The sequence below is a fragment of the Limanda limanda genome, chromosome 6 (assembly GCF_963576545.1).
Source record: "Limanda limanda chromosome 6, fLimLim1.1, whole genome shotgun sequence".
NCBI classification, from domain to species: Eukaryota; Metazoa; Chordata; class Actinopteri; order Pleuronectiformes; family Pleuronectidae; genus Limanda; species Limanda limanda.
In genome coordinates this window covers 21613706-21641202 of record NC_083641.1, presented here as the reverse complement: position 1 = coordinate 21641202, position 27497 = coordinate 21613706, and the positions used below count along the sequence as shown (strand labels likewise).

The following is a 27497-nucleotide window of genomic DNA, read 5'->3' as shown; positions in this document are numbered from 1 at the left end:
AATTCCTTGTATGTGTAAACGTACATGGCAATAAAATACTTCTGATTCTGATTCTGATAATTTCTCTTTTTTTATTAAAGATGTTGCATTTATGTTTATTTATGTTACACATAAATAAAAAATGTCAATCATTATTTTCACGTTTATTAAAATGAAAAAGTGTCTATTTCACTACCCAAAACACGTGTTTACTTGTCGCTGTCTAAAAACGAAGCTTTATATTTTCCAGACTGTGGGCGGGACCTGACGTACCCTCCAGACGTGTGACGTCGTGGCCCACGTCTTACGTCAACTTAAAAATCGAAGTAGGTTTCTCCAGGCGTCCACTCTTTATTTTCTGTATTGCAATAAACATTTCTCCCCGCGTGTTCTTCAGCATGGTGCCGTTTGTGGAGCCGCGGGGGCCCGCCGCCGGGCAGGAAGCCCCCTGAGGAGCCGCACTTCCGGGACCGATCTGCTGCTTCGTTCCGCTGAGCTAACGTTATTGCATCTATTAGCAAAAAAACAAAAAAACTCGCTAGCTAAGGAGCTAGCGCTAGCACTTAGCTACCGCTGCCCCTGTCGTCGAGCCAGCGAGCTGAGCGCTAGCGCGTTAGCCTAGCCTGCTAACCAGTGACAACTGACAAAGGTAAACAACGAACCGTTCCGCCTGCTTCCGTCGTGAGTCAAGTTTCTTACAACTTTCTGCAACACGGGCTCGATTTAACCCGGGTGAGAACGTCCCTGTTGGTGCCGCTAAGCTGGTAGTAAAAGGAGCAGCAACAGCTCTCCACGAAAAACAATACAAATCCCGAATCCCTCATCAGGGGACTAGGCCGGCCGAGCTAACTGTGGCTAGCGGCTAACTAGTGCTAGGCTGCCGGGTGTGAAGTTAACACACAGCTCGCAGGGATCTGCACAACAACCGGGAGCCGATCGCAGCTCGGAGCCACACAATCCGCAGCTTAGCTCTTCATGTTACAGGTGTCACCGTGTGCAGTGTGTGGAGCTCGTAGTTCTGACATGTTAACGTCGCCTGATAAACTTCATGATAACGACCTGTTGTAGATGTAGGACACCGAGGGCTGCTCTGGTTCATTTTGGTTTGCAGCCTATTTGAATGCTACGAGATAAGCGTCCCTCCCAGTGTCAGTGGCCTGGACTCGACTCTTATATTTTTTGATAACGTGTTTGTCTCACACCTCTTGCGATTAATTGTCGTTTTATGACTCAAGCAGCATGAGCGGGACTGGTAAGAGTCTCTGTGATGTTATAAACTTAATCATTCATCTCTCACCTCAAATAATCCTTATACTACCTTGGACATTGTATTGTTAACGTATCAGATACACAACAATTGGCAATGGACAGATAAAAACCTAGTTATGTTCCATTCTTTACGTATCTTAATTGATTTTTAGCAGTCTGTTCATTATATTTTGGCTGTGTGTGCCATAATGATGTCCTGTTAGATTATTTCCCAGGAAACTTAAAATAAATCTCAAACGGTCAGTCTAGTTTTTCACCTACTGAAGCCAATGATCTGTCTCCATCATCACACTAAAGCTCCAGACCGTTGCAGCTTTGAGGCAGAAAAGTGTCCTTATATATCAACACAGCTGTTAAGGAAAGGAAGAGCCAATTCCAATACTTAACCACTGGTGCCGAGGATCAGCTTAATATGTTTAGGCTGTCATTGCTTAAATTAGAAAAGCTTAATAAGTTTGAAATTGACGTATACTAAAGTATAAGGCTGATTAAGATTTTAAATTCAAGTTAAATTTGTCGATTGTAAGTTTTCTCTTTTCTGTGTATTTACCAGGGCATGGATGATGTGATCCGGAACATACAAGAGTGAAAGAAGACTTTTCCAGTTTGTGTCATTAAGAGCCACAATTGACACATTTCCAGTTTCCCTTCATAAGACAACGTCCCAGTAATTCACACGGACTGTGAATTCACCGGTCTACAGTTCTTTCTGCACCTGAACCATGTGAGGGCCCCTCGGTCCAGTCTGAGGGGATCCCAGGACTGTTGCAAGGACGACCCCGCTGTGCGGGGCGAGACTGATCCTGTCTGTGTTTGAGAGAGCAGTCTTTTCAGTAGCCCCCTCCCCACCCACACATTCCTGCTCTCCTTACTGAGGAGACACGCCATGATGTTCCGAGACCAAGTAGGTATCCTCACAGATTGGTTTAAAGGCTGGAATGAGTGTGAACAGACGGTGGCACTGTTGTCCCTCCTGAAGAGGGTGTCCCGCACCCAGGCTCGCTTCTTACACATCTGCCTTGAACACTGGCTGGCAGACTGCACGGAGATCCACATCCTTGAGGCTGAGGCCAACAATGCAGGTAATTAATAGATAGTGTTCTTTTTAACATGTGCTGTCGGTTAGTGTGAACCACTTTAAATGCGAATATATCTTTTTCTAAAATTTAAGAAGGCTTATCAGTAATAAAAGATTAATTGATAATAAATGTCTCTTTTCCCTTTTGTCATTAGCGATTGTCAGCCAGTGGCACCAGGAGCCAAAAGAGAAAGTGGTTTCCTTGCTGCTGTCTCATCTGCCTCTGCTGCAGCCACGCAACAGTGAGGCCAAATGTGAGTACATGAAGCTGCTGCAAAAGGTGTTGAGTCACACCATCGAGAGTAGCCTGTTTGTGGAAGAAAGCAGACAGCTGCTTTCCTATGCTCTCATCCACCCTGCGACCACACTGGATGACCGCACCTCTCTGGCCATGTGGCTAAACCACCTGGAGGAACACCTATCGAGTGGCTACGCACCTCGGCCTCCATCCAGCCCCTACCACCCACGCCAGGGCTCAGATGAGTGGCCCAGCTCAGCTGAGGCTCTGGACCCTGGCCTTGCTTGGCACGAAAAGTCCCCATCATCCAGCACATCTCCTGCAGGCCAGAACGGACACATGTCATTCCCAGGTGGGATGTCCTCTCCCATCAACAGCAATAACACAGGTAAGGTTTCTCATTCGTCTTGTTCTTTTACAAATCTGGGGGGAAAAGCACAGAGATTGATGAATTTGGGATTAGGGTATACATGAAACCAGTGAGCACATATTTTTGAAGGTCCCAGAATGTTAACATATCCTTTTACCAATAATATAACTTTTTTTCATTATTCCTCTTAACTGGATTGTTTCCCTTGCCAGGTCTGGGTGGGCAGATGCAGCCCAGCCCTCTGAAGAAGTCCATGTGCGTTATTCCTTCCAGTCCCCAGGCTTGTGGCACTGAGTGGGTGAGCCATGATGACATAGGAGGGCGACAGAGCTTCATGCCGACAGATCACGCACCTCTGTCACCCCAAAGCAGTGTGGCCTCGTCAGGCAGCGAGCAGACCGATGACCAGGGCTCCGCTCGCAACACTTTCCAGGAGGACGGCAGTGGCATGAAAGGTCAAAGTTCATTACCTACCAGAGCTAAGGGAACTCGTGCCAATTGCCTCTGCTGAGAGCTGTGCAGAGCCAACAGCTGTGGTGATATAATCCCAAATCTAACATAACTTTGTATGTGTTTGCTGTAGATGTTCCGGGGTGGCTGAAAAGTCTCCGCCTTCATAAATATGCATCGCTTTTCTCCCAGATGACCTATGATGAGATGATGATTCTCACAGAGCATCACCTTGAGTCACAGGTTGGTAAACCTCCCTTTTACATACACTAGTGCACGGATTTGGTTATTCCACCCCCCTTATCAGCTGTGAACATTACTGTCCTCAAACCTGATGATACATCAACTCTCAATGAGGCATGAAATTAAGCAATGCACCCTACAGTTATTTCAAGCCAGTCACACATATAAATGCTGTGATTTTGCTTCTGCCCCTTGGCTTTAAGGAAACAGATGGTGATTAGCTCCGTTATTTAGTAACTGTATAAATTGCCCCGTGTTAACACAAGGCATGATTTGCCTGCTTCTCCTGCCATTTTGTTGTCTTTCTGTTTCTTCTGTTTTAGATGGTCACTAAAGGAGCACGGCATAAGATTGCCTTGAGTATCCAGAAACTGCGAGAGAGGCAGAGTGTGCTCAAGTCTTTAGAAAAGGTAATTCAAAAGGCATGTTGTAATTTTCCTGATAAAAATATATGTACTCATTGATGGTCATGTGACTTTTGCATTGGGAAACCCCCGTTCTTCCCTTGGCACCGAAGCAGACAGAGTGCAGCTGGTAGAGATGCAGTTACTTCCTCTAAGATATTTCTGCGGAGCAATGTTTGCTCTTAAAGCTTTAATCCAGATTTACAGCTTGGATGTGTTACTCTCTACTTACAACATCATCCTTAAACTTAAAGCTTACACAGCTTGTGAGACTGATGTTTCATCCCTTGTCAGGATATTTTGGAAGGGGGGAACCTTCGTAACGCCCTTCAGGAGCTGCAGCAGATCGTCACCACGCCCATTAAGGCCTACTTCCCACCCAGTGCAACACAGCCTACCTTAGAAATCGCCTGCTCCCCTTCAGAAGCCTCAAAAACAGGAGCAGATAAAGAGCCAGGCTCAGAGGGCTTCCAGTCCCACAACCCCCCTCCCTGCGATGGAGACTCCGGAGCCACACCTATCACAGACGGCGACATTGCTGGACAGTTCACCCGTGTCATGGGCAAAGGTAAGAATATCATGTTGTTGGTTTATTACATTCCCACATCAAGATGAAGTCTGTGAACGTGAATATCTAAATCCTGTTTTCTGTTTGTCAGTGTGCACCCAGCTGCTGGTGTCCAGGCCCGATGAGGAGAATATCAGCTGCTACCTTCAGCTCATTGAGAAGTGTCTAACACATGAGGTGAGAAACCGCACATCAAGTTCATTTTTTCATTTGCTGAATATTTTAAAGGGATTTGTGTACAGCGTTGTAAATATCTCACAGTACCAAATGTTTAAACCTGAAATAATATAATCACAAAGGCAAATTTAAATAAATACTTAGTGACAGAGAATAATATATTATTTAAAAAAAAAAATACAAATATCAGAAGCATCTTTTAAAAGATTGAATATCTGATGCCTGTTTTCTTCTGCTGTCTCTTGCTCTGTTTGTCAGGCTTTTACAGAAACTCAGAAGAAGAGGCTGGTCTCCTGGAAGCAGCAGGTCCTCAAACTGCTCCGCCTCTTCCCTCGCAAAGCTATGCTGGACATGCCTGTGTACCGACAGAAAGGGTGAGACTCTGCTGTCTTTTATCTTTTGATCTCCGTCTGTAGCAGTTAGATTTCACACCAGTTGAATTCTAAAACTGACTTCTGCAGTTTTCTTCACTCATCGTCTTCTGATGCATGTTGCTTTTGTTTTGTTTTGACTCCAGTTGGACGTATGGGTCCAACTCCCTCCCCACAGCCGGCTCTGTGAGTGGAGGTGTAGGGCGACGAGGGCAGAGGCCGTTCCCGATGACCCCTCGTGGACTCCCAGCTGGTCGCATAAGTCTTCTGAGTCCTGGTGGGATTGGCGGAGCTTCTCCACGCCACACACTCACTAATCCTGTGCTGGCAGGCCAGGGTAGACAAGTTAGTACTTTTTCCACTTCTTTTGCATTTTTAACACAAGGTTATGACATACAAGTTAAGTTAACATGAAGCTTTATGTTGTGGACAAATTGGATTTATCAGTCATGTCAGGTTCATTATTTTTTTAAAGTTGATGGAAAACACTCAAAGCTGATTGGATTTATTTATTATAATTCATATTTCATATTTAAAGTGTCTCTTTTAACTATAGCTGATGCTACTCAAACAATAAACCTTAGTAAATATTTACTCTTAAGGGGAAACCAATGACAAAACAACAGGCATTGGTATTTTGGGCCGTAAGCAAGTCAGCAGGGGTTAGGCATTATATGTTATAAATCGGGTCATTATCTTAGTTTGAACAGTTTAATTTAACGATTTTAGCTGCAGGGTAAACAATCCACGTCTACCTCCCAGAGTGAATGGGATTTAAGTAACAAGAACTTGTGTTTTCCTCTATAGAACCTGTGGTTTGCCAACCCCGGGGGCAGTAACAGCATGCCAAGTCAGAGTCGCAGCACTGTGCAGCGGACCCACTCACTCCCTGTCCACACTTCCCCACAAACCATGCTCATGTTCCAGCAGCAAGGTACTGTGTGATGTCTGGCCTTTTTTATTCTTCATTAATATGTGTGTATGCTTGAGCCCAAAGTCTGTGGCTGGCTGTGTTTACATTTTGATATACTCTGTCAGTCTTTCATTCAGCATCTACTGTTTTTCACCACAAAAGAAAATACAGACACGTCGCTTATCTACGGCTCCTTTTAATTTCAGAGGAATATTATCATTTAAAGCTAAACTAGAAAACTTTCATAGACTTGAGACTAATTTAACTGACCAGCCCCACATTGTTATAAATGTCAATGTTTAAAGGAACTATAGTTACTTCATACGGTTGTTTTTGAAAATATAATATGGAAATCTCTGTCTAGTTTAAAAGATTATCTCGGTTTTAAAGTAACAGTACATGTGACAAATGTATTTATTTATTCTCAAATGAAATCCTTCAGAAGACCATGGAGGCCGTGTTTTTATCCTTAACCATGATACATGAGGTGATATTTCTTTGAGTATCACTGCAATACGAGCCTGCGCAGTTCATTAACCTCTGTGATTTAATGCTGTGACCACTAAAACGGTCTCTTTACCAACAGAGCTACCTCTGATAAATCGTTATTCCACCTTTTCTCAGCAAACCGTGCTTCAGTCTGTCTGCATTTTAATATGAACTTCTGCAAACATGAATGGATTTTAATGGTTTTGAAGCTTCTCATGTTAATATAGATTTGACTTAATCCGTCATAGATCTTCGCTTCAGGTTATCTTAGAATATCTTCTTTTAGAGATGGGGAGTGTCTCACGTTTTCTAGGTTCATTGTTACGTATTGTAGAAAAATGTGTCGTACATATGTACATGTTCAGATATCACATACAACAAAAGAATAGAGTTTAACAGTGTGTTCCTATGGGCGCTTCAAAGAAAACCAATTTAAAACTGTCAAGGCATCACTGCACAGACTTGCAGCTGAATATAAAAATCAGTCAAAGGTCAAACTTAACACCCAAATGGTTGTCACTGGTCTGTGTCCTGTGCTGTCTTTTTCAAGCTCATTCACACTCTGTCCCTCCTCAGAACCACTTTTGTATACCATGTCTATGTCCACTTGAGACAGATTTCACTTTACGCTTGACAACAGAATACGTCTCGAGTTTCTTGAGTGGTCACATAGTGGTTTGTGAGCTAGTGACATGTCAGCTGTGTCATATACCAGACAAATAAACACTAGACTGTAGCCATAGAACTAAGGAAAAGGATTTCAGAGGTGAGAGGTTCTTTCCCACTTGTATGTGGACGATAATCTACATTTATATTGGATGTTTTTGACAGTGAAAATGATTGTCCTGTTTTCTTCTTCAAGTTGATCCAATTGTCAGGTTGGTTATGGGTTAATGTCACGTTTCAGCAGTAGTTATGTGGGTGGAGTCTGTTCCGATGGCAGTGTTTGACGGAAACGCAATGAGCAAATATAATATAGATGAGCTGATGTGCCTGACATTGTTTGGTTGGTATAAATGATACCATGGCATTGTTGTTTCGCTTAAAGAAATACGCTTTATAAAATTAAGTATGAGGAATTATGTTGCCTCTGAGTGTGGTACACTTACAGAAATATGCACTTCCTACTCATTTTTGTGTAGCTGTGTTTTTTCTGGATGTGGAGCTGATGCCATTATATTCCTGCAACACACGTTACCAGAAGATGAAACCGTTTAAAACTTATTAAACTTTCAATATAATTACAATATAATATAAATGGGGCTAAAATGTTCTTGATAATATCTGCTGTGTTGTAAAAGTGTGTGCTCATCTATGATCATTCTGAAAGGTCAGTCGTATGGATTTGTCGCAATACAAAAAAGACGCATTTTATATATCTGTATGTATCTCTGTTAATATTTTTAATATTTCAGGAACATTTTTGCTGCCAATTAAACAGATTACAGTTATCAATACGCAGTAAAAAGTGCTAAAAGTTGAGTGAGCGTGCCAATGGCTGGCCAGTATTTAATAGATGGTAACAGTTGGTTGTAGTTTTAGCAATATGTCAGCACCGTTAGTTTTGGTTGACTCTTAGTGGCAGAACATCAATTATGCAGAATGTTGTTAAGTTTGTTTGGCTACTAATCCAGCTACTCTGTGCATTTAGCATCAGTCACCTTGTTCTTCTTATCAGTCAACAAATGATCTGCACATCACATTACCAGAATGATTCTTTAACACACACGAACAAGCTGTTTTTTCCCCTTAAACCAGATAATTGTTTCTTTATTATGGAAACTATTCTTTTCTAGGTGAAATTGGCAAATTAATCCTCTTTGGATAAAAAATACAGTTATCATAAATTAAGTGGGAAAATGCAGACTTTATTGCAATACTTCCTGTAATATATACCTCAATCTTACTTCCGACTAAAATGTTTTCACTAATTTTCCCCAGAATGCCAAGTTCCAGGTGCTGACCTGGAGATCAACCCCACGCTGGAGTCATTGTGCCTCAGTATGACAGAGCATGCCTTAGGGGGTAAGTGTGCTCAGCAGCCTGGCACTAAAAATGCCACTGGCTAGTAAACCTCACTAACTATCAACTACACAACAACAACAACACTTTATAATGTGTTATATCTCACCAATGAGGGGTTTCTATTAGTAGACTGTCCATCAGGGAAAGTTATACATACTAAATAATTCACACACGACTTCCCTCAGGCAAACTGTTGATTTTCATAATTCATATCATTAGTTTTGGTATTAATATTGAATATATCCTAATTACACAAGACCATTCAGCAAGTCACAGCCAGGTTCCTCTTGTGGAGAGAGAACTAGTTTCCTTTCTTTCCCAGAGACAGTTGATGTTTTATTGTTCCATCAGGTGCTCTTACCTGTGTTGATCAGACTAAACTGTGCTGGAACACCCTCGGATGATGTATTAGAACAGTGTTATACTGCAGGACACAGCTCAACATGTTGCAATCAGGATGGTTAGGAGAAGGCAGGTAACACTAGAAAACAGCTGATTGGTCAGTTGTTGATCCTACGATGGGTCAAATTAGAGCATGGTGGGCTGCCACAGTCTAGACAATTAATGTGAAACACTGAACAGCCATGAGGGATAAGAAAAATTCCTATTTTTGGCATAGTAAAGTGTTTTCAGGGGTGTGAAAGACGCTACTCATCCAGAGATGCATCTAATAAATAGAAGATGTAAAGTTCAATGGCAGGCACCATAAATATGTATGAAAGGCAAAGAAGCCGCACTACCTCTTTAAGTACCAACTTGCGTGGTGCTGTATATTTCGTGATTGTAAATGTCCTGAAAATAATTCCTTTCGAATCTCCTCCGCAGATGGAACAGACCGGACATCAACAATATGAAGAGAAGAAAGGAGAAATACACTTCATCTGAGGCCTGTTCAGTTCCTCGTCACCCAGCACAAAGATATACGTATGCTTAAGAAAACCAGGCAAAGCAGTCACTACAAAATGACAAAAAACTGTGTATATGTTCTCTAATATTTTTGTACTTTATTATATACAACTAAGTTTATTAAAAATGGAATACAGATGATTATTATATTGCAGGACAGAGCAAACAAAGGTTAACTGTGCAATCTGCTCCGTGTCACCTGCAGGACTGTGACATGACGTGCAGAGGGTCAGTTTGCCTCGGTCTGAGAGAAAAACGGTCGATTGGTGCTGTCTTAAAGGGTTTCTGCCCTATGAGTTACTTTTTCTTTTTTCTCCTGCCATGGAGCAAGGGGTTCTATCCAGAACACACTGCATAATGTGTAAATCAGACAATGTCTAGCCAGGAGTAAGGCACTTATATTAAATTATCTGTGATATTAGGCACTAAACTGGAATTGGCCCAAAAATCCACTCAACTGGCAGACGGGTGTTGATATTCAGACTCCAATACACTTCCTAGCCACCTTAACTGTTCTGTAACCAGTGCTAGTGAGAGCTTGTGTTGGTTGAAACTAAGGTTCCTGTCCTTGGTTCCTTTCCTCTTTAGAGAAGTTGTTGTTTTTTGCAAAGGCAAGAAACTGAGGAACAAAAGGATGGAGATAAAAGCTTGTAATTCAACTGTTGGCATCCCCGTTGTTTTGGTCATTCTCCCTGAACACGTAGTCAAAGTAGAAGTGACTGCCCTCCTCCAAACTTCTACAAAGCCAAAGAGAAAGGTTGTACGATGGTTAAGTTGAAAAGGATCTTTGTAGTGAAGTGCAACAGAATGGTTTAATTTTGTTTAAAAAAAGAAAAAGAACAGCAGTTTGAAGACTTAATGCCAGCTGCAATTTGTCTCTGTCATTTTATGCCCTACTACGTAAATGATGATGAATCTCATTTTGTGCCGAGGAATCCCCGAGCGGTGAATAAGGGCCAGGTGTGGTTTGTTCTGTGCAAAGAGCTGATTTGATATTGAATTGTTAAGGGGAAGGAGGGGAGAGTGTTTTCAATCTACACTCAAATGCCGAGTGAGAAAACTAAATGAAACCCATTTCAACCCTCTGGCCTCTTTATGATTGGCTTTGGAAAATGAAGCTTGATCCTGTAATAAATGCTGGGGAGCACGGCGCCCTCACCCTCACCGTGCCCTCTTCCTCAAACGGCCAACGTGATGATTTGATGAATCATACTTTTCAAGGTGCTTGACGATGTCCATATTTTTTCTGTTTGTGTCTCTGTGTGTTTCAGTCTCAGAACCCAAACATTATCATGTGGTATCAGTGTTGAATCGAGAAACAGTCTTAGACAGCCTCTGTCTTTGAATGTGGCAGAGCGGAGGTGCATGTATGTGTAATATGGTCTTAACGTTTGGATCACTTTTGGTTACATCATAAGGCAGGGATAACCATTCACATTTTTATTTCAGCAGAGCCATAGGAGGTCGGTCTAGTAAAAAAAAAAGGTTATTTACAGATATCTTTTCCAAATGTATTTTTTACTCTCCCGTGATATTGATAACTTATGCTTATTTTCTATAATCGCATGTTTTGCCACACTAATACAGCACTGTTGTAGATGGAGGACATGGTGGTTGATGGCGCCCAGTGTCACCTACAGCTAGAGAGCAAGAAACCTTGCAACCAATGTTGTATGTTTATATCGCCTAAATGTCACTGTTTACATCGCTCTGGGATAATGCCCGATTCATGTTAAGTGATGTCATGAATACTCCATTGTCTCACTATGTAACGCATTAAAGAACTGAAGCCTTCTCGCACAGGAGCTGGCCGGGTAGAGCCTGAAAACAAAAGCCCTTCTACCCACTAATCCACGGGCTCCATATAAGTCTCGGTAGATTTTTCAAGTGATAACCGTATGGGGCACATAACGCCTGCTTTTCTGGTCATGCAGTGACGAGAGAGAACGAGCTTTCTTGACCTTGTGACTGAGCTGTTGGCTGTCATGTCCTCTTCAAGCTGTCCATGCGGTGCCTGAAATGCACAGCTCCAGTATCCTCAACAAGTTGGTAAAACGCTCTTGAGCAGTAGTCTAGTCATGAAGTTCTTCAGAGCAGGCTCTCGGGATAGATCTGACTTACTAAAAGCATCGCACTCATGCCCAAAGAGGACTTCAGCGAGTTTGCAACGCTGACGACTTTAAGATCTTATTTTTAACTCTTCACTATACTGTATAGCAACTGTGTTACGTTACAAGTCGCTCTGCTCATCCTTACCATGGCCTCTGAAGCTTTGGGCGGTCTACACATTACTGAAAATAGACAGAGGTACCCATGCGGCACAGTTCTGCTGGTGTCTGTGCATAATGAAGATGCAGCGGGGGATGACGATGCTTCTCTGAGCCACCAACGATGTGATTATGAGTAAACTGAACACTAATAACAGGCCAAGGAATAATGTTTACTCCATGTTTACATTCCAGTGGGGTGTGAGATGAGGTGTGTGGGGGGGCAATGCACTTCACGCGTTCAGCCTGGTGTATTTTTACAAACCAAGCAGCCACAAGGAGGTACAGCGCCTGGGTCACATGGAGACTTCTACCCACAGATCATGTCGTTAAAGGCTCAGTGTGTTAGATTCAGGTGAAAGGGATCATGAATTAATCCTAGTAATGTTTTCCCAGAGTGTATTTCATCTAAATTGTATAAATTGTTTTCTTTACCCTAGAATGGACCCTTTTTTTATTTAAAAACTTCATATTTACATCGGGAGCGGGTCCTCTCTATGGAGGACGCCATGTTTTTTACAGGACAAACTAAACACCTTTATAGGTTGAGAGGTCAGGTGTATTCAGCTGCAACATGCAACTTCACCACTAGATGTCACTGAAATCTACACACTGAACCTTTAATGTCCCTGCCAGGCTTAATAACAATAATAATAATAATTTAACTAAACTGAACTGTGGCTCCATTGCTTATATTTGTCTTGTACAATTTATATTTAATTCTGATGACTCCACCCCCCCATCCCCCTCCTGGACATTTTCTAATATTTTATGAAACCTTTTTGCATCCCATGCTTAACACTCTACTTTTTTACTGTCTCTCACGTGTGTGAATGGTCTGAAGTGCAGCATCCCTCTGATCGATGACAGTCCAAATAAAGAGGTTCAGTTCTTTTGCAACTTCAACTTGTGATTTGTTTACTTTCTTTCTTCACACGTTTCTATTCCTCTCCCTCCATTCCCTACCCCCCATCACTTGTTTACATCCGGGTCGCACCAGCGGCGGTTCCTCTGTCAAAGCTAACGGGAGCTAGCCGCCTTGGTAGCGCTCATTAGTTCGTCCGAGAGGAAACAAAAAGCTCTTTCGTCAGCAAACTTTGACACCGGCCGCTATTTAAAAACTTCATATTTACATCGGGAGCGGGTCCTCTCTATGGAGGACGGCATGTTTCTTACAGGACAAACTAAACACCTTTATAGGTTGAGAGGTCAGGTGTATTCAGCTGCAACATGCAACTTCACCACTAGATGTCACTGAAATCTACACACTGAACCTTTAATGTCCCTGCCAGGCTTAATAACAATAATAATAATAATTGATCTAAACTGAACTGTGGCTCCATTGCTTATATTTGTCTTGTACAATTTATATTTAATTCTGATGACTCCACCACCCCCCCCTGGACATTTTCTAATATTTGATGAAACCTTTTTGCATCCCATGCTTAACACTCTACTTTTTTACTGTCTCTCACCTGTGTGAATGGTCTGAAGTGCAGCATCCGTCTGATCGATGACAGTCCAAATAAAGAGGTTCAGTTCTTTTGCAACTTCAACATGTGATTTGTTTACTTTCTTTCTTCACACGTTTCTATTCCTCTCTCCATCCCTCCCTCCATTCCCTCCCCCCTATCACTTGTTTACATCCGGGTCGCACCAGCGGCGGTTCCTCTGTCAAAGCTAACGGGAGCTAGCCGCCTTGTTAGCACTCATTAGTTCGTCCGAGAGGAAACAAAAAGCTCTTTCGTCCGCAAACTTTGACACCGGCTTTGACCGGATGTTCACAGGAGAGGTCGTTGATGGAAGCTCGACGCCAGGAAGTGTAAGTACCACTCGACGTGTCCTGCCTACAGGGTGAAAGTAACCAAGTTAGCATGTGGCTAGCTAACTTAGCTCCTCCGCCGTAAACAGCTGCGTGCTAACGAGGCTAACCCCAGTGTTGTCGCTCGCTGTGAGTGTGTTTTTGACTCGTTTGTGTATCTGAATAACCTGACATCTGCATTTTGTTAGCATTTAGCTCCAGCTAGCTTCACGGTTGAAAGTATCTACTTTTAATGACCCTCCACTGTCTCTACATTTTGGGATTTGGTGACTGAGCGTCATCTCTGTTACTCAGATACTCATCAAACCTTTTAAACTCGCTGCTGGTACAAACATCGAATCGTTTTCATAGTCCAAAAGGTTTGACATTTAAAAAAAGGTTTAGTTCTTATCATCTGAACTTTTTTACATCACAAAGCTAACTACCATAGCGGGCTATTGGCTTTTGTCTGTGTGTGAAATTACAGATTAAACGTAACTTCACGTTGAGAAATGCTCTAAACATACTTCATGAATCAAGAGCATCCCAGTTAATGTTACTTAGAGACAGAGCATCTTATTGGAAGAACTGTAACTTCTGTGTTTCTGACTTTCAGATAGGTAGTTTGTTTTTAAAAGTAGTAATATCTGTGGTTTAACAATGGACGTAAGTAACTTAAACCTGAAAGTTAAGATTGTCACGCAGAGATGTGTTTTCTCCGAAAGTTATGAGACTGATTTGTTTAAGGAACTGGATGTTCAGACCCTAGTTGTGATTCATGTTCTCTGTTATTTGTTGTTGTTTATGATTCAGCCTTTGGGAAAAAACTCCATATGTTCATTATCACACATGTATCATCTACGAAAAGCCACAGAAGCTAAAACCAACCTTAAAACTGTCAAGAGTGCTGAAGCTAGATTAGTTCTCGAAACCATGAACTTCCCTTTTATTAAACTGTAAACAATATTTCTAAAAGTACCTTGTGGTTTGGGTTCTCTCTAAGCGAGAACTAGTTTGCCTGTTAGCCAACCTCATGGTGAGAACTGCAAACTACTAGATTATTTTTCAATATATATTTCTGCACTTAAATGCACTAAAGTGACCTGGTGGCCAAGATAATTCTATGTAGGCCAAGGTGGATTATGAGTCTTATCAGGGATCATGTATCGTTGAAACAATTTGACTATGCAAAGTTTTAGTTCACAGAGTTCATTCAACGTGAACCACACAACCCCTGAATAAACTCTCATAGAACTGAAAAGGTTTGACTTGTTTTCCTTCAGAAGCTGAGCACACGGGTCCCTGACATAAGGTGGTTGACCAGAACAGCTCCTTAGGGAACCAGGTCCCTCAAAGCCTTCTCTCAATCAATGGGACAAAAACTAACTCAGCATGCATTGCTGTTCCATAACTAAGACATTAGTCATTAGTAAGTGCTCCGAACTTGCCTCATGCATTACATTTCATTTAGCTGATGCTTTTATCGAAAACGACTTACAATAAGTGCATTCAACCCCGAGGGTACAAACCCAGAACAATAAGAATCAAGAAAGTACAAGTTCTTCAAAAATAAAGCAAAAGTGCCATAAGTAAGTGCTATTCAAGTGCTACTAAATTGTTAGTTTCATGCATAGCACATGTGTCCTGTTGACCACTGACCCAACACAGTACAAACTCATCAGCTGTAGATTACTATTGAAAACCAATTCCAAATCAACCAGTATCCTCAGTGAGTGGTCAGGCGGTTTTCCATGTTATTTTTTTCCACATTCTATGTCTGACAGCGTTTTACTAATAATACGTCAGGAGAGATGGAATCTTTCAAATCCAGTGAAAGCTTGTTCGCTCTCTTAACTCGATTACGCCACACGAGGTTCCATCTTCTTGACAGAACAAGTTAGATTAACATGGCCGGTCACATGACCTGCTGGGTATGTATGTTGTTATGACCACTCTCTGTATATCTTTCATATTAATATAAATATACACATGAAAATGATCATCAGTTACTTCTCTTAAATTAAATTAACATCTCTGAAACAGTTTTAACAATAGAATTATTTTGACGGGGGAAAAAAATCTTTCCCGGCTTTAAGCAGCATCTCATTTTGTTTTGCAGGTTAACCTGTACGTCCACAATGCATGGACAACGATAATGGCCTCTCAGACCAGGGATGTGGATGGGAAACTTTTTGCTAATAAGTCATCCTTTGGCAACTCCGTGGAGCGGTGCAACAGTTGCCATTTCACCCCATAATCCATCATGTCACTACCAAATGAATCAGGGAACCGAGGGAAGGATCGAGAGAGGGGGGCTCGTCCCAAGGTGAGACAGAGCCGGTCAGAGGAGAGACGGGACACAGGAAGGAAAGGTGGAAAGGCAAAGAAAAAGGGCCATGCCTGCCATGAATCACCTGCTGAGCGACCTGTCAGCGATGGCTTTGAGTATGGTGAGCTGTTAAGTGACCTGGAGGGCAGTGACCAATCTTCCTGTTCCCTGAGGGAGAGCTGGAGATTGCCGGGATTGGACGTCACCGCCTCTCCACTAGGACAAGAATGTATAGCAGCCCGGCCGGGCCTGGAAACCGTCGGCTCTGCCAGTGAGTCGTCTGCGTCAAGTGAAGGTGACAGCAGAGGCTCGAGCAGCAGTCGCACTCTCCGGCAAAAAATCCAAGATGCAATGGGGCAGTGTTTCCCAATAAAGACCCACAGTGCAGCAGCAGCACCAGCTCCACAGGCTCTATCATCATCATCATCATCAGCAGCCGCCTGCGCCTCCTCAAGGCGTAAGATCCATCTCAGTGAGTTGATGTTGGATGACTGCCCTTTTCCTGTAGGGTCTGAGCTGGCTCAGAAGTGGTATCTCATTAAGCAGCACACAGCCCCCATTACCCAGCCTCCGGTGCTGGATTCTCCAGTCGTGTGCAGCGCCCCACCTCCGGCCATGCCTGCTGTGGTGGAGGACGTGGACGATAGGTTGAGAGAGCGCAGGCGAATTAGCATTGAGCAAGGTGTTGAGCCACCCCCCAATGCAGAGATTCACACATTTGAGGTGACGGCCCAAATTAACCCTCTCTACAAGCATGGCCCTAAGCTGGCTCACGGTATGAATGAGTTAGCAGGGGCTGACCGAGCCTCCGCCCAGCAGCAACAGCAGCTTCTTCTCCAGAGACAGCAGCAGCACCAGCTCCTGCTTCAGAGCTGCCTGGACACCCTGGACGAGGTGGTGGCCTCGGCCTCAGCATCGGCCTCAGCATCGGCCTCTGTCCCCACCAGTGAACCCATCTCTGACCCTGTGGTTGAACCAGAGGTTGCAGCGACCAACACGCCCTCCAAAGCCGTACCTCCTCAGACTGAACCACAAACATCCGAAGATGGCTACCGCATTCACACCCAGATTGATTACATTCACTGTTTAGTTCCAGACCTGCTGCAGATTACCAACCTCCCATGTTACTGGGGGGTGATGGACCGCTATGAGGCCGAGACGCTGCTGGAGGGGAAGCCCGAGGGCACTTTCCTCCTGCGGGACTCTGCCCAGGAGGATTACCTCTTCTCTGTCAGCTTCCGCCGCTACGGCCGCTCGCTCCACGCACGCATCGAGCAGTGGAACCACAATTTTAGTTTCGACGTGCACGACCCCAGTGTCTTCCACGCTTCCACAGTCACAGGATTGCTGGAGCACTACAAGGACCCCAACTCGTGCATGTTCTTCGAGCCCCTGCTCTCCAACCCCATCCACCGCTCACAGCCCTTCAGCCTGCAGCACATCTGCCGAGCGGCCATAAGCAGCTGCACCACCTACGATGGCATTAACATGCTTCCCATTCCAAATACTTTGAAAAAGCACCTGAAAGAATACCACTATAAGCAGAGAGTACGTGTACGGCGAATGGACACCTGGTGGGAATGAAGGACAACAGAAGAGACAAATACATTTTTAACACCGGTCTCTCCTTATTGAACCTAATAATGACTATGGCTGTTTTAACCTACACTGCACTGTTCTTATTTATTTTTATCCCTGCTGTACATGTCTTAACAATTGTGTGGACTACACTGATGAGGAGTAATCTGACTGATCTTTCACGCTCCATGTTCTTAATGCTCAGATTAAAGCGTTGTATTTAGATCTGCGGTGTTCAGAGAACTACCCTCTCATCATCTGTGTTCTCAAGTGCGACTAAATCAGCTTTATTATCAGACTGTGGGGGAATGTGTCTTAGTGGAAACGGAGATGATTAAAATAATAGAGTTGTTCATCAGTCACACGCTGGGAAGACGGAACACACACAGACAAGGTCTCCCACTTGTTACTGAGGTGAGGAAGTGTAAATCATTTACCACAACGATCCTCGGATTTTCTATAATTGGTTAGATGAAGATCCACGTCCTATCTGCTCTAATTATGAAAGAGAAGGTTTGATCCAGAATAGATATTTGTCACACACTGAAGTCACGAGGACGCTTATTGTTCAGTGTTATAGTTTCATTGCAGGGAAAGATGAAAAGTGATATTGCACAACCAGTGGTAAATTAATGCCATATGTTCCTATTCTACATCATTTGGTTGCTTTGTTTTTCCCCTTCATCAAAAAACCATCTGTCGTTTCTCCTGAGGTTGAACCGCACACACGGCGAGTGCCGGCGGACTTCATTAGTTTGGAATTAAAGGATCAAATGTAAAGGTGAAGCAGGTTTAGAATGTAAATGATGGAGCACAAGCATTGATGGATATAATTTTTACTGAAAATCTGGCTGCAGTGCTGTTTTTAATGTACTCGTCCCCGGTCCAGAGGTTTGGTCTGATTTTTTATTTTTTATTTTGTATGTTAATGTAGCCGGAAGACCCAGATCCTTAAAGAATGTTGTTGCTTTACTTCCTGCTGTGCTTTAAAGAGGTGGGGGGTGAACACACTAATCTTTCATTCCAACAGTTCAGTGATACAATGTTCGTAGTGAATTAGCAGAAGTGAATCTTGATTTTAAGAGGAATATGATGGGACATGGAATGTATGTTGGCTTTTTCTGGAGCTCGACATTAAGTCGGCTGCACGGCAAAAAAGCCTGTAAGCTCTGAAAAGATTTGAAGAGATGAATCAGACCGAGGCTGAAAACCTCCAGGCTCTGAGGAGAGGTACTGCTGTAAATGCAAGTCTAAGAACCCGAGGCAAATGCTTAAAATTTAATATGTGGGAGTATAGGGTATAGTGCACTTTACAGCTTATGATATAATGCATAATATACCTGTGTCTGTGCATGTACATAAACTAGAATGGTATCAGAAATCGTAAACCCCCACCAGGGCCCAACAGTCCCAAATCGAAACCACATTCAAATTCACTAGGTCCGAATTTTCATTGGAATTTGAGACGAATTGCACAAACCCAGCCCCTTAAACATGTCACTGAATTATTGAAAACCTCACTTTCTTGCTTTGTTTATGAAAGTTGGAAAAAATCCTTGATCTGGGTCTGCACCAAAACTGAATGTGGTTCTTCCCTGACCCATAATGCATCATTCCACCACTCCACCCCACGGTTTGTGTGTGTTCCTGTGAACTAACAGACAAATTAACGAAAAACAAAACCTCATCGTCAGAAGTAAATAAATATATTTTTAAATATATCAATGGAAAAAATATGTCAACACTCAAATTCTACAAATGCAAAGAGAAAATAATTGTATTACTTTACAAAGACAAACATTTATATTTAAACAGAATAATTATGTCAACATTGCAAATGAGGTCTATTCTGTCAATCTCCTAAAATGAAGACAAGACAGATCTGCACGTCTGAATGTGCAAATAAAACCAACGTGCCACAAACGAGTCAAACATTTCACGCCAGACAGACTTTAATTCAGCTTATTATCAAGGACTTATTCGAAAGATTAACTGCAACATTTACCTGTGCAGACGAGTCATGCACCGCTGTGTGTGAGCGGCATCTTTGTACTAATGGAAACACACAAGAGAGAGCAGGCAGCTAATTGTTGTATGCAGTAAGTAATAATCACAAAAGAAGAGCGCTCCGGTGTTAATAAGAAAGCGTAGAGAATGGATCCCACCGTTCGCCCCCTGAACCGCTCCGATACGGTTTCTCCTCCTCGAGACGGGTGATTTGATTTGCCGGATGCAAATTATTCATGACAGTTCCCTCCGCCACTAATGAAGATGCTATAATTTAAACAGCCGTTCCAAGGCAGCGTTAAAGTCTGCATCCGAAATGCAAAGTCCGGACCTTTGACCTTTTGTGTACTTAATTAAGTCAGTATAAAATCGAAAGTATAGAAAAGGGTTGTGTGTGTTGGAAGACATTTGACCTGTCATGCATACACAAGTGTTGTCGACGCTATGAACCTTCTGCACATGCAATTTCATTCCCGTGACAGTTAAAGGCTTTTGACTTGTGTCTTCCACCACAACACAATCTGGTGTTTTATGGCAGATAAACCTACAAGATTCTATTTATGTGCCAGGGTTTTCCTGTAATTGTTTTAAGGGTGATAACTAATTTATATGCAAGCTTACACGTGACTAATGTGTAATTTGGTGCTAAGTATTGGTTTAAATGGCACATTTCCAATCGATAATTTCCAATCAAGTGGAACCTACAGAGAGTTTGAGAGCACAGCAGATCAGATGAGCACATTTTTTCTACCAGTAACGATGCATCAAACACACATACGGAGAACAGAGTGATCAATATTTCATCAGTAATGAATGAATATGTGGTTTGGTTTCTCCCAGTGTTCCTCTGGAAATCCTCAACTGTGTAAACTCGACACGACTAAACATCCTAAACTGTTTGGACAAATTCCCCTTCAACGATATGTGGAAAAGACTTGTAAAATAAAGTGTTAACAAGTTCAATATATGATGAAGCATCTCATTAATTATGCATGTTGGTCATATCGTATAACAAACAGCACTTACGGACATTGAGTGTTTGAGTCGGTGCAGATGGTTGTGTTACGTGCAGCACAGCAGGTGGCTGTAAAGAGCTGCGCTGGGTTCTGTTCAGTGGCTGTTCTCAGGCCTGTTTGTGCTCTCGGCGCCTGGAGAGATGGAGGGATGGAGGGATGGAGAGATGGAGGGATTGAGTGCGGCTGCAGATGGCAGCTCCACGGCTCTCATCATACAGGTCCTGGATGGAGAGGGGGAAAGAGAGAGAGAGAGACGAGGGCCGTTCTCTGACTGGATCAATGTGCCCTGAGGCCAGCGTGCTCGAGCAAAGCAGAAAGCTGATTGGTTACTCCTGCTCAGTGTGTTTGGTGCCTGTCTGGACCTCTTCTCCCCCCCCATACACTCTCTTCCATTGAGGGAGATATTCCCCTGAGCCTAATCTCTACAGTTCAGCACCATGGGGGGTGGAGAATACGATTGGAATGTTCTTAACACCTGGAGGACAATTACTTTGCAAAAAATAATCTGCCGCTCATAATCCAACAAAAGGCCTCGACGTGGATTATTTGCGAGTGAGAACATGTCTGTGCTTTTTGGCGGCCGTGCTCAGACCCATATAGATGTTTAACTCATCCACAGTAAGATGTGCCATGTGTATCTAGGACATTAATTCAGGGGAGGGCTTTTCAAAGTGGTTTCCAAAATTCCTGCAAGACGTAAGCAGCCAGACTTGATTCCTTCTCATCCACCCACAGAGGAGGAAGGAACACATCTCTGTGACAGAGCGAAACACTGCAGCGGAGAGGGAGTTATTTCTGGTCAGCAAATGAATCCCGCAGAATTGTTGTTCCCACCTTGAACATGAATGGGAACATTCTCGCCTATTTCATGTCGCGCCGTTTCAAACGAAGCACCTCTTGTCACAAACCAAGAAAGTCCCTCCCGGGGTATTCAAGTTTTCAGTTTTTAAAAGTGTCTCAATCCCGCCCCCCCCCCCCTCAGGAGGTACATTGTCACCTAGTGTGTCGCCTTCGTCTGATGTTTGTTTCCCTGGAAGCAAAGCCTTTAACAACACATTTCCTCTCTGTTTCCTGTTTACAATCCAGAAGTTCTCCCTGGAATCTCGAACGCTGCCTGTGTTTTTCCCTCTCGTCCACACTGACAGGTTGTTGATGGAATAATGGGGGTGTTGGGCGTGCCACAGTTTAGCCAGTGATACAACCCTGATGGATGGGATTGCGGTTTAAATGACACACAACGCAATCTGGATCCCAGGCCTCAGCCCATGAATTCATTAACCAACTGCCTGGAAATCATACAGTGGACCGATAATGACGCCTGATGATTTATGAAGCTTTGCAAATTAACATATCCTGTAATTTGACGCATGTAGTTGTAATGTGCATCAGTGTGTTTGCTCGCACGGACTATAATGGAGCCACAGAAATAATTATAGATAAGCATTGTTTGCTTTGAAAAGAATGGTTAATTATGACACGCTGTCACAATGACTGGTAAAAAGGCCCATTCGTCATGATACAAGGGAACGTTTATAATTGCACACGTGATAAATTAAACTACGCAACTCCTGCTATCTGTGGCTAATTATACTGTTGCACAACAGTTGCATTGACCGGTGTGCGCCCGGTGAACATTACAAATGAGAAAGGAGCGTGTGGACCTTGGCAGCCGGTTGTTGTGAGAGTCGTTCCTCACAACGGGCACCTGAGATTTGTCTTCTCCCAGGGATTAGTTTTCTATCCCTTTCAGCATTTTCTCAGAGTGAGCAAGTTTAATTTGCAGGTTAATGTGTTGGTGGAGCACAGGAACCTAAATGATCTGGACTCCACGCAGATCACACAAACCAGAGCAAATCCCCTCAGTTACACTCACGCTCCCAGTTTTCATGCATATGAATCGTCCTTTGCAAATTAGTCCGCCGTGACCTGCTGCTAAACTATTTGTTTGCTTTTTTGAATTCATTAAAGTCGATGCTTTCTTTAAGGAACCACGTTCAGGAGCTGTATTTTTAACTTGTACATCCCTTTATTGTAATGGCTGCAATCTGCTGTTTCACTATAGACCACCATCAAAATACATCAGAACTGGAACGTGACTCAAAGTAGCTCGTACCTCCATATTTAAAGGGGACATATTATGAAAATGTCACTTTTGTAGTGCTTCTACACGTTAATTTGGGTATCTAGCATGTCTACCGTCCCGAAAACTCTGGAAAAAAACTCAAAACAGGTCAATCTGAGGAGGGCTGCTTTAGACAGGGTTAAAAGGGTGCTGTTTTAAATGATCCTTGTGGTATTTTGACCAAAATATGTTTCAGACATTTCATTAAGACCCCAATGAACCATATCAACTGCGGTAAAATGGGCACCTTTAAATTCACTGGATCCAGGTTTGTATTTGGATCTGCTCCAAATTCCACACACTCATTAATATCAGCCTCCTAAACATTGATTCACATGAATATATTAATACAAACTCAGTTCTTATATCAAATTCAATGTATTGGAGCTAAATGTGGGGATTTATTTCAGGCAGCGTTTCGACTTGTCAGTAGCAGGAGCCCAGGTGTTGCTAATGGCATTAACAACGGTTCAATTAAGAATAAGCCGTGACAGTGAGCCAACGTGCACACAAGTCGGATCAAAGCCGCTGAAAGGAATTAAGTCACCATTAGCTTCATTAATGAAACCTGTGCTTTTCCTGTCAAATTGTCTGAGAGGTGAAAAAAAGCCTTTTCTACTCATTTTTGAATCACTCAGGTAAATGAAATGACACGTTTCATGTTTCCTTTTGTCAAACAAAGCAGGTGACAGTGTAGTTTGACTTCATATTTCAGTTCATGCTGCATTAATGCAGGCAAAATTATTCCTCTTGTCGCGTGTTTATGTACAATAGTGCTTCAGATTTTATAACAAAATGTCAAATGACGCAGGAGCTGCTGGGAACGGCCCTGTTAGTTGGGTTGGTTTGTCATAAAACACAAAAATATTTAAATAACACAGATATCAAAACACATGTTTCCCTAACAGCAGATCTGATCCATCCTCAGAATCTGTCGGCACTAATTTACCATTTACCCTGTTTGAATCTATTCATCAATCATCCTCCTCTGCAGGCAGATGGTGAAATGTTTTGTATGTGTCCATAATAATGTAAACACTGTTTTACAATTGTTGTTTGTTTATAGATCAGAGCAGCTTTTGTATCATGGTGTGAAACGACTGGATATGAAATAATAAGTAAATTTGAGGCTAAGTGAACTGATATTCAACATGTCAGATTAAGTGGGGCATAAGTAAATGTTCTCTGTCGGTGAAACATGTTTTTTGTTGTATGCCTCAGTGTTTTCAAATGGTGATGAATGTAAATGTTGTCAAATTGGACAATAAACTGCCTATTAACAAAATACACATTTTCATTCTTTAAATTGACATTAGAGGCAAAGACAAAATTGCCCGATGCTCATTCTTGACCAGTTAGCAGGACGAGGATAATCGCGTGAACAGCTGGACGACTGTCCCGTGTAACCATGGAGACAAGACACCTGGGACGAGCTAAGTGTGGTACAAGAAGACACAAGATGGTGGGAATAATGGTTGCTAGGTCCCTCATATATAATGGACTGGGTTGTTATATAGATTCAACACTTATGTCACAGTCTGTGGGAGACAATACTTAATGTCACAGGAATTGTATTCGACACAGACTCACAAAGCTGCATGATGGACATTTTAGATGATGAGACTCAAGTATTACACTACATGGTGAGACGATCAGAAACACACTCAGATAAATCTGATTCCCTTTACAAATGTCTGTGCTTGTGATAAAATATTTTTTTGAAATCAATGTGTGTGTGTGTTGGGCATTTGGAGCCATTTGTTTTGTTGATCAGCATCATGATTATTAATTGTTGAAGTGTGGTCACATTTTGTGTTGCACTCCGGGTTATAGATTGTTGTTCGGGATCATTTTTAGCTGCTGATGGTAAATCTGCCTCATTCCATCATGTGGTTCCCGCTCCCAGCATTAGTGTAATTATATTTTGTTTACCCGCCTGGTTTATAATAAGACTATGCGATGTGTAAAATTAAGCTCTTACTATGTTAAACGCTGCACTGGCATCCAAACACAGATAAATTGCACAGTCTACATTTGGTAATGTCACCATGAAAACCTCATTCTTCCCATGTTAGCGGGAGCCGTGGTGACAGGCAGCTTACATGACTGGCTCCGAAACAAAGGTAAATGTCAGCGGTGCTTTTTAAATTTAGGTTTCCTGTATGAACCGGCTGCCTTAGCTTTAGGCCTAGTTATTACCTCAAAGTAGGCCTCACTCCGGTAGGCACCTCATCAACATGACTGACACGTTCTGGGGGAATGAGCTTGAGGGAGGCGAGCTGGAGAGGATCTTACAATTCACCTCCTTCGCTCAGAGAAAAGAGTAGCACATAATAGCTTTAACCCTACTGCGGCCTAATGCCTGACGTGGCTCACATGTCAAGCAGCTTTTTCTTTTCACCGATTGATGAGATTTTGCACAACACATGCAACTCAGGGCCGTGGAGAGTGTTTTACACCTCTGTCGTCACTTAATTTCCGTAGCTCACTCAATCAAAGCTGGAAAAAAAGAGAAACCAGTTTAACATCCCAGCGTGCAGAGTAAACTGATTTAAACCGATTGCACTCAGGAACTTTTATTCCCCTTCTCTTCAGAGAGAGTAATTACACAGGCACTGCCGAGTCGTGTTGTGCGACATGACGATACATAGTGTGACAACAGCAGAATGTATATTGTTTCACGTACTAGTCATTAAGGCGACTATTTGTCTTCCTCCAGGCAGGAAACTTTGTGTGTGTGTGTGTGTTTGTGCAGTACTTTATGTTGTTTTCTAATCTGATTTGAAATTAAACGGATTTGTGATTTGATTTCTTTTTTCTTAGTGCTTTTTGCCCAGAGTCTTAAAATCATAAGGCACACATTCTTTCGGCGAACTTGGGACAAGATGGACAAATTTTGAAACAAAGTGTTGATGTCTCTGAGCAGGCGACCCCTAGTGTCCAGATATATGTTAAAAGTTTGTCTCCAGAACTCGGAAAAGGAATCTTCTTTAAATTTGGTGTAAACGTTCACAGATTGGATTCTAGAGGTCAGAGGTCACTGTGATCTGCTTGTTTCGGTCTTAAACTTTGATCACATTTTTTAGATGATTCCAATAAATCAGTTTGAGGAGTAAGTTGTAAGTTACAGAAGAAAGAATGTGAAACGCTCCGTGAACAAGCGAGGGCGGGTTCTTCTTCAGATCCGTTAGAGTGATTTCCTGTGAAGAAGGAAGTGAAGCAGTGTTAAAGCTTCAGTCCTAAACATGAACGCCCATCTCATCTTCATCTTCGTCTTTCTCAGTGAGTTGATCCGTATTATTTTACTTTGTCTTTGAAAACTCTTTTGTTTCTCTGAAGTTAATAAGATTTGATCGTGTTTATTTATATCTCCTCAGTCTCTTTCACTCGTTGCTTGGTTTCATGACATCATGTTCAAAGTTGTAGTTTATCAGCAGAAGTGATCGGCTCATGTTTTACTAATTTCCTGTGACAAAGTTGTTTCCAAGAAATTAGAATAACATTTTTTAAATTTGTGTGATACATTTATTATTTGTTTCATTTCGTATTTTCCTGAAATAATCATTTACTCTATTTAAATATAGTTTTCTTAAGTCGTATTTAGACTTTTATTTGTCCCCGGAGGTCAAATCTTTGAGAATCATTTATTTAACGTCTGCTTTGATTTCATACTTTGGTCCATGGTTCCGTCTGCTAACATGGAGGAGTGTTGATGTTTCAGCATCCTTGTTGCAGGACGGTCTCACTGACTCTGTGTGGACTGGACCTGAAAGAGGATCCATCACAGTTAGTTGCTTATTTCACTTCTCTGGAGTGAAGAAGCTTTTCTGCAGGAAGTCGTGTGAAGACGGAAACGTTCTGATTGAGACAAATAACGTCACAGCTCAGAGCGGCAGATACAGCATCGAATATGGACAAGGAACTTTTCTACTATCTCTTACATCTGTTAATGTGACAATAAAACAGCTGAGGAGGTCTGACTCTGGACAGTACATCTGTCGTTTGAAGGGAATTCTTTTTCCAAACTCAGACGAAAGGTTTGTGATCATCGTCACAGACGGTGAGTTTCTACAGAAACGTAGAGAAACTGTTTCTACAAATATTCTGCAAATCTATTTTATTTGTACACCACCAAATCATAGTTTACATAATCTCCATTTACGCTGGTGATAATGTAATTATGTGTGTCTGTGTATATATATATATACATATGTATGTTGTGTTTTGTAATTGTTTCACAGCTTCACCTTCTCTGACACCGAACTGGCCAGTGGAACCTTCTTCAACATCTTTCACAGCAGCCACAGCTCCCACCTCAAACTCTCCTGAAACCAGTGAGCAGCCGCTGTCATCTGCACTTCAGGTAAACTACCAGTAAAAAGTTATTTTCATCAGGGAACTGAAAAATTAAAGTCACGTTCAAACTCATCGTGATGTCATCGTGGCTGAAGAGGAAGGAAGTGATGGTTGGAGGATTAAACACATACTTCATGTTTCTATTAATGTATTTTAATATGTACTTCATGTTTCTATTAATGTATTTTAATATGTACTTCATGTTTCTATTAATGTATTTTAATATGTACTTCATGTTACTATTAATGATTTTAATATGTACTTCATGTTACTATTAATGATTTTACTATTTACTTCATGTTACTATTAATGATTTTAACATGTACTTCATGTTACTTAGATCACAGCTCTTTTGCTGAATGTGAGTTTCATCTTCATCATCATCATCACACTCTCAGTGACTGTGATGGTTTTCTGCAGGATCAGAAACAGTAAACACACAGGTAATACACAATGCAATATTACACACACACAGCATTATAATTATTAATAATAATACATTACATAAAAGACAGTACTTTAAAAAGTACAGTATTTGTTA

At 42.2% G+C, this 27497-nt stretch overlaps 2 protein-coding genes across 3 annotated transcripts; both read left to right on the top strand.

The window, feature by feature from the left end:
• Window positions 1-258: 258 nt before the first annotated feature.
• LOC133003259 (protein Smaug homolog 2) lies at window positions 259-12653 on the top strand. 2 transcript variants are annotated; one of them, XM_061072928.1, is made up of 13 exons: window positions 259-305; window positions 1802-2330; window positions 2482-2952; window positions 3147-3389; window positions 3518-3627; window positions 3951-4037; window positions 4326-4599; window positions 4691-4776; window positions 5035-5150; window positions 5294-5492; window positions 5955-6081; window positions 8491-8574; window positions 9400-12653. In XM_061072928.1, the coding sequence occupies exons 2-13, from the start codon at window positions 2135-2137 to the stop codon at window positions 9426-9428; spliced, it is 2022 nt and encodes a 673-aa protein (XP_060928911.1). In that variant the 5' UTR covers window positions 259-305; window positions 1802-2134; the 3' UTR covers window positions 9429-12653. The 2 variants fall into 2 exon arrangements, with proteins under 2 accessions (XP_060928911.1, XP_060928910.1); XM_061072927.1 differs by lacking the exon at window positions 259-305 and adding an exon at window positions 312-628.
• Window positions 12654-13430: 777 nt separating this feature from the next.
• Window positions 13431-20425, top strand: socs9 (suppressor of cytokine signaling 9). Its single transcript, XM_061073626.1, has 2 exons — window positions 13431-13569; window positions 15668-20425. The coding sequence occupies exon 2, from the start codon at window positions 15812-15814 to the stop codon at window positions 17459-17461; it is 1650 nt and encodes a 549-aa protein (XP_060929609.1). The 5' UTR covers window positions 13431-13569; window positions 15668-15811; the 3' UTR covers window positions 17462-20425.
• The last annotated feature ends 7072 nt before the right edge of the window (window positions 20426-27497 follow it).

Coding starts and splice junctions, on each gene's coding strand:
- socs9 (XM_061073626.1), top strand. CDS start 15,812: ATGTCACTACCAAATGAATCAGGGAACCGAGGGAAGGATCGAGAGAGG.
- LOC133003259 (XM_061072928.1), top strand. CDS start 2,135: ATGATGTTCCGAGACCAAGTAGGTATCCTCACAGATTGGTTTAAAGGC. Junction 3,390..3,517: donor GGACGGCAGTGGCATGAAAG/GTCAAAGTTCAT, acceptor TGTTTGCTGTAG/ATGTTCCGGGGTGGCTGAAA. Junction 6,082..8,490: donor GCTCATGTTCCAGCAGCAAG/GTACTGTGTGAT, acceptor AATTTTCCCCAG/AATGCCAAGTTCCAGGTGCT.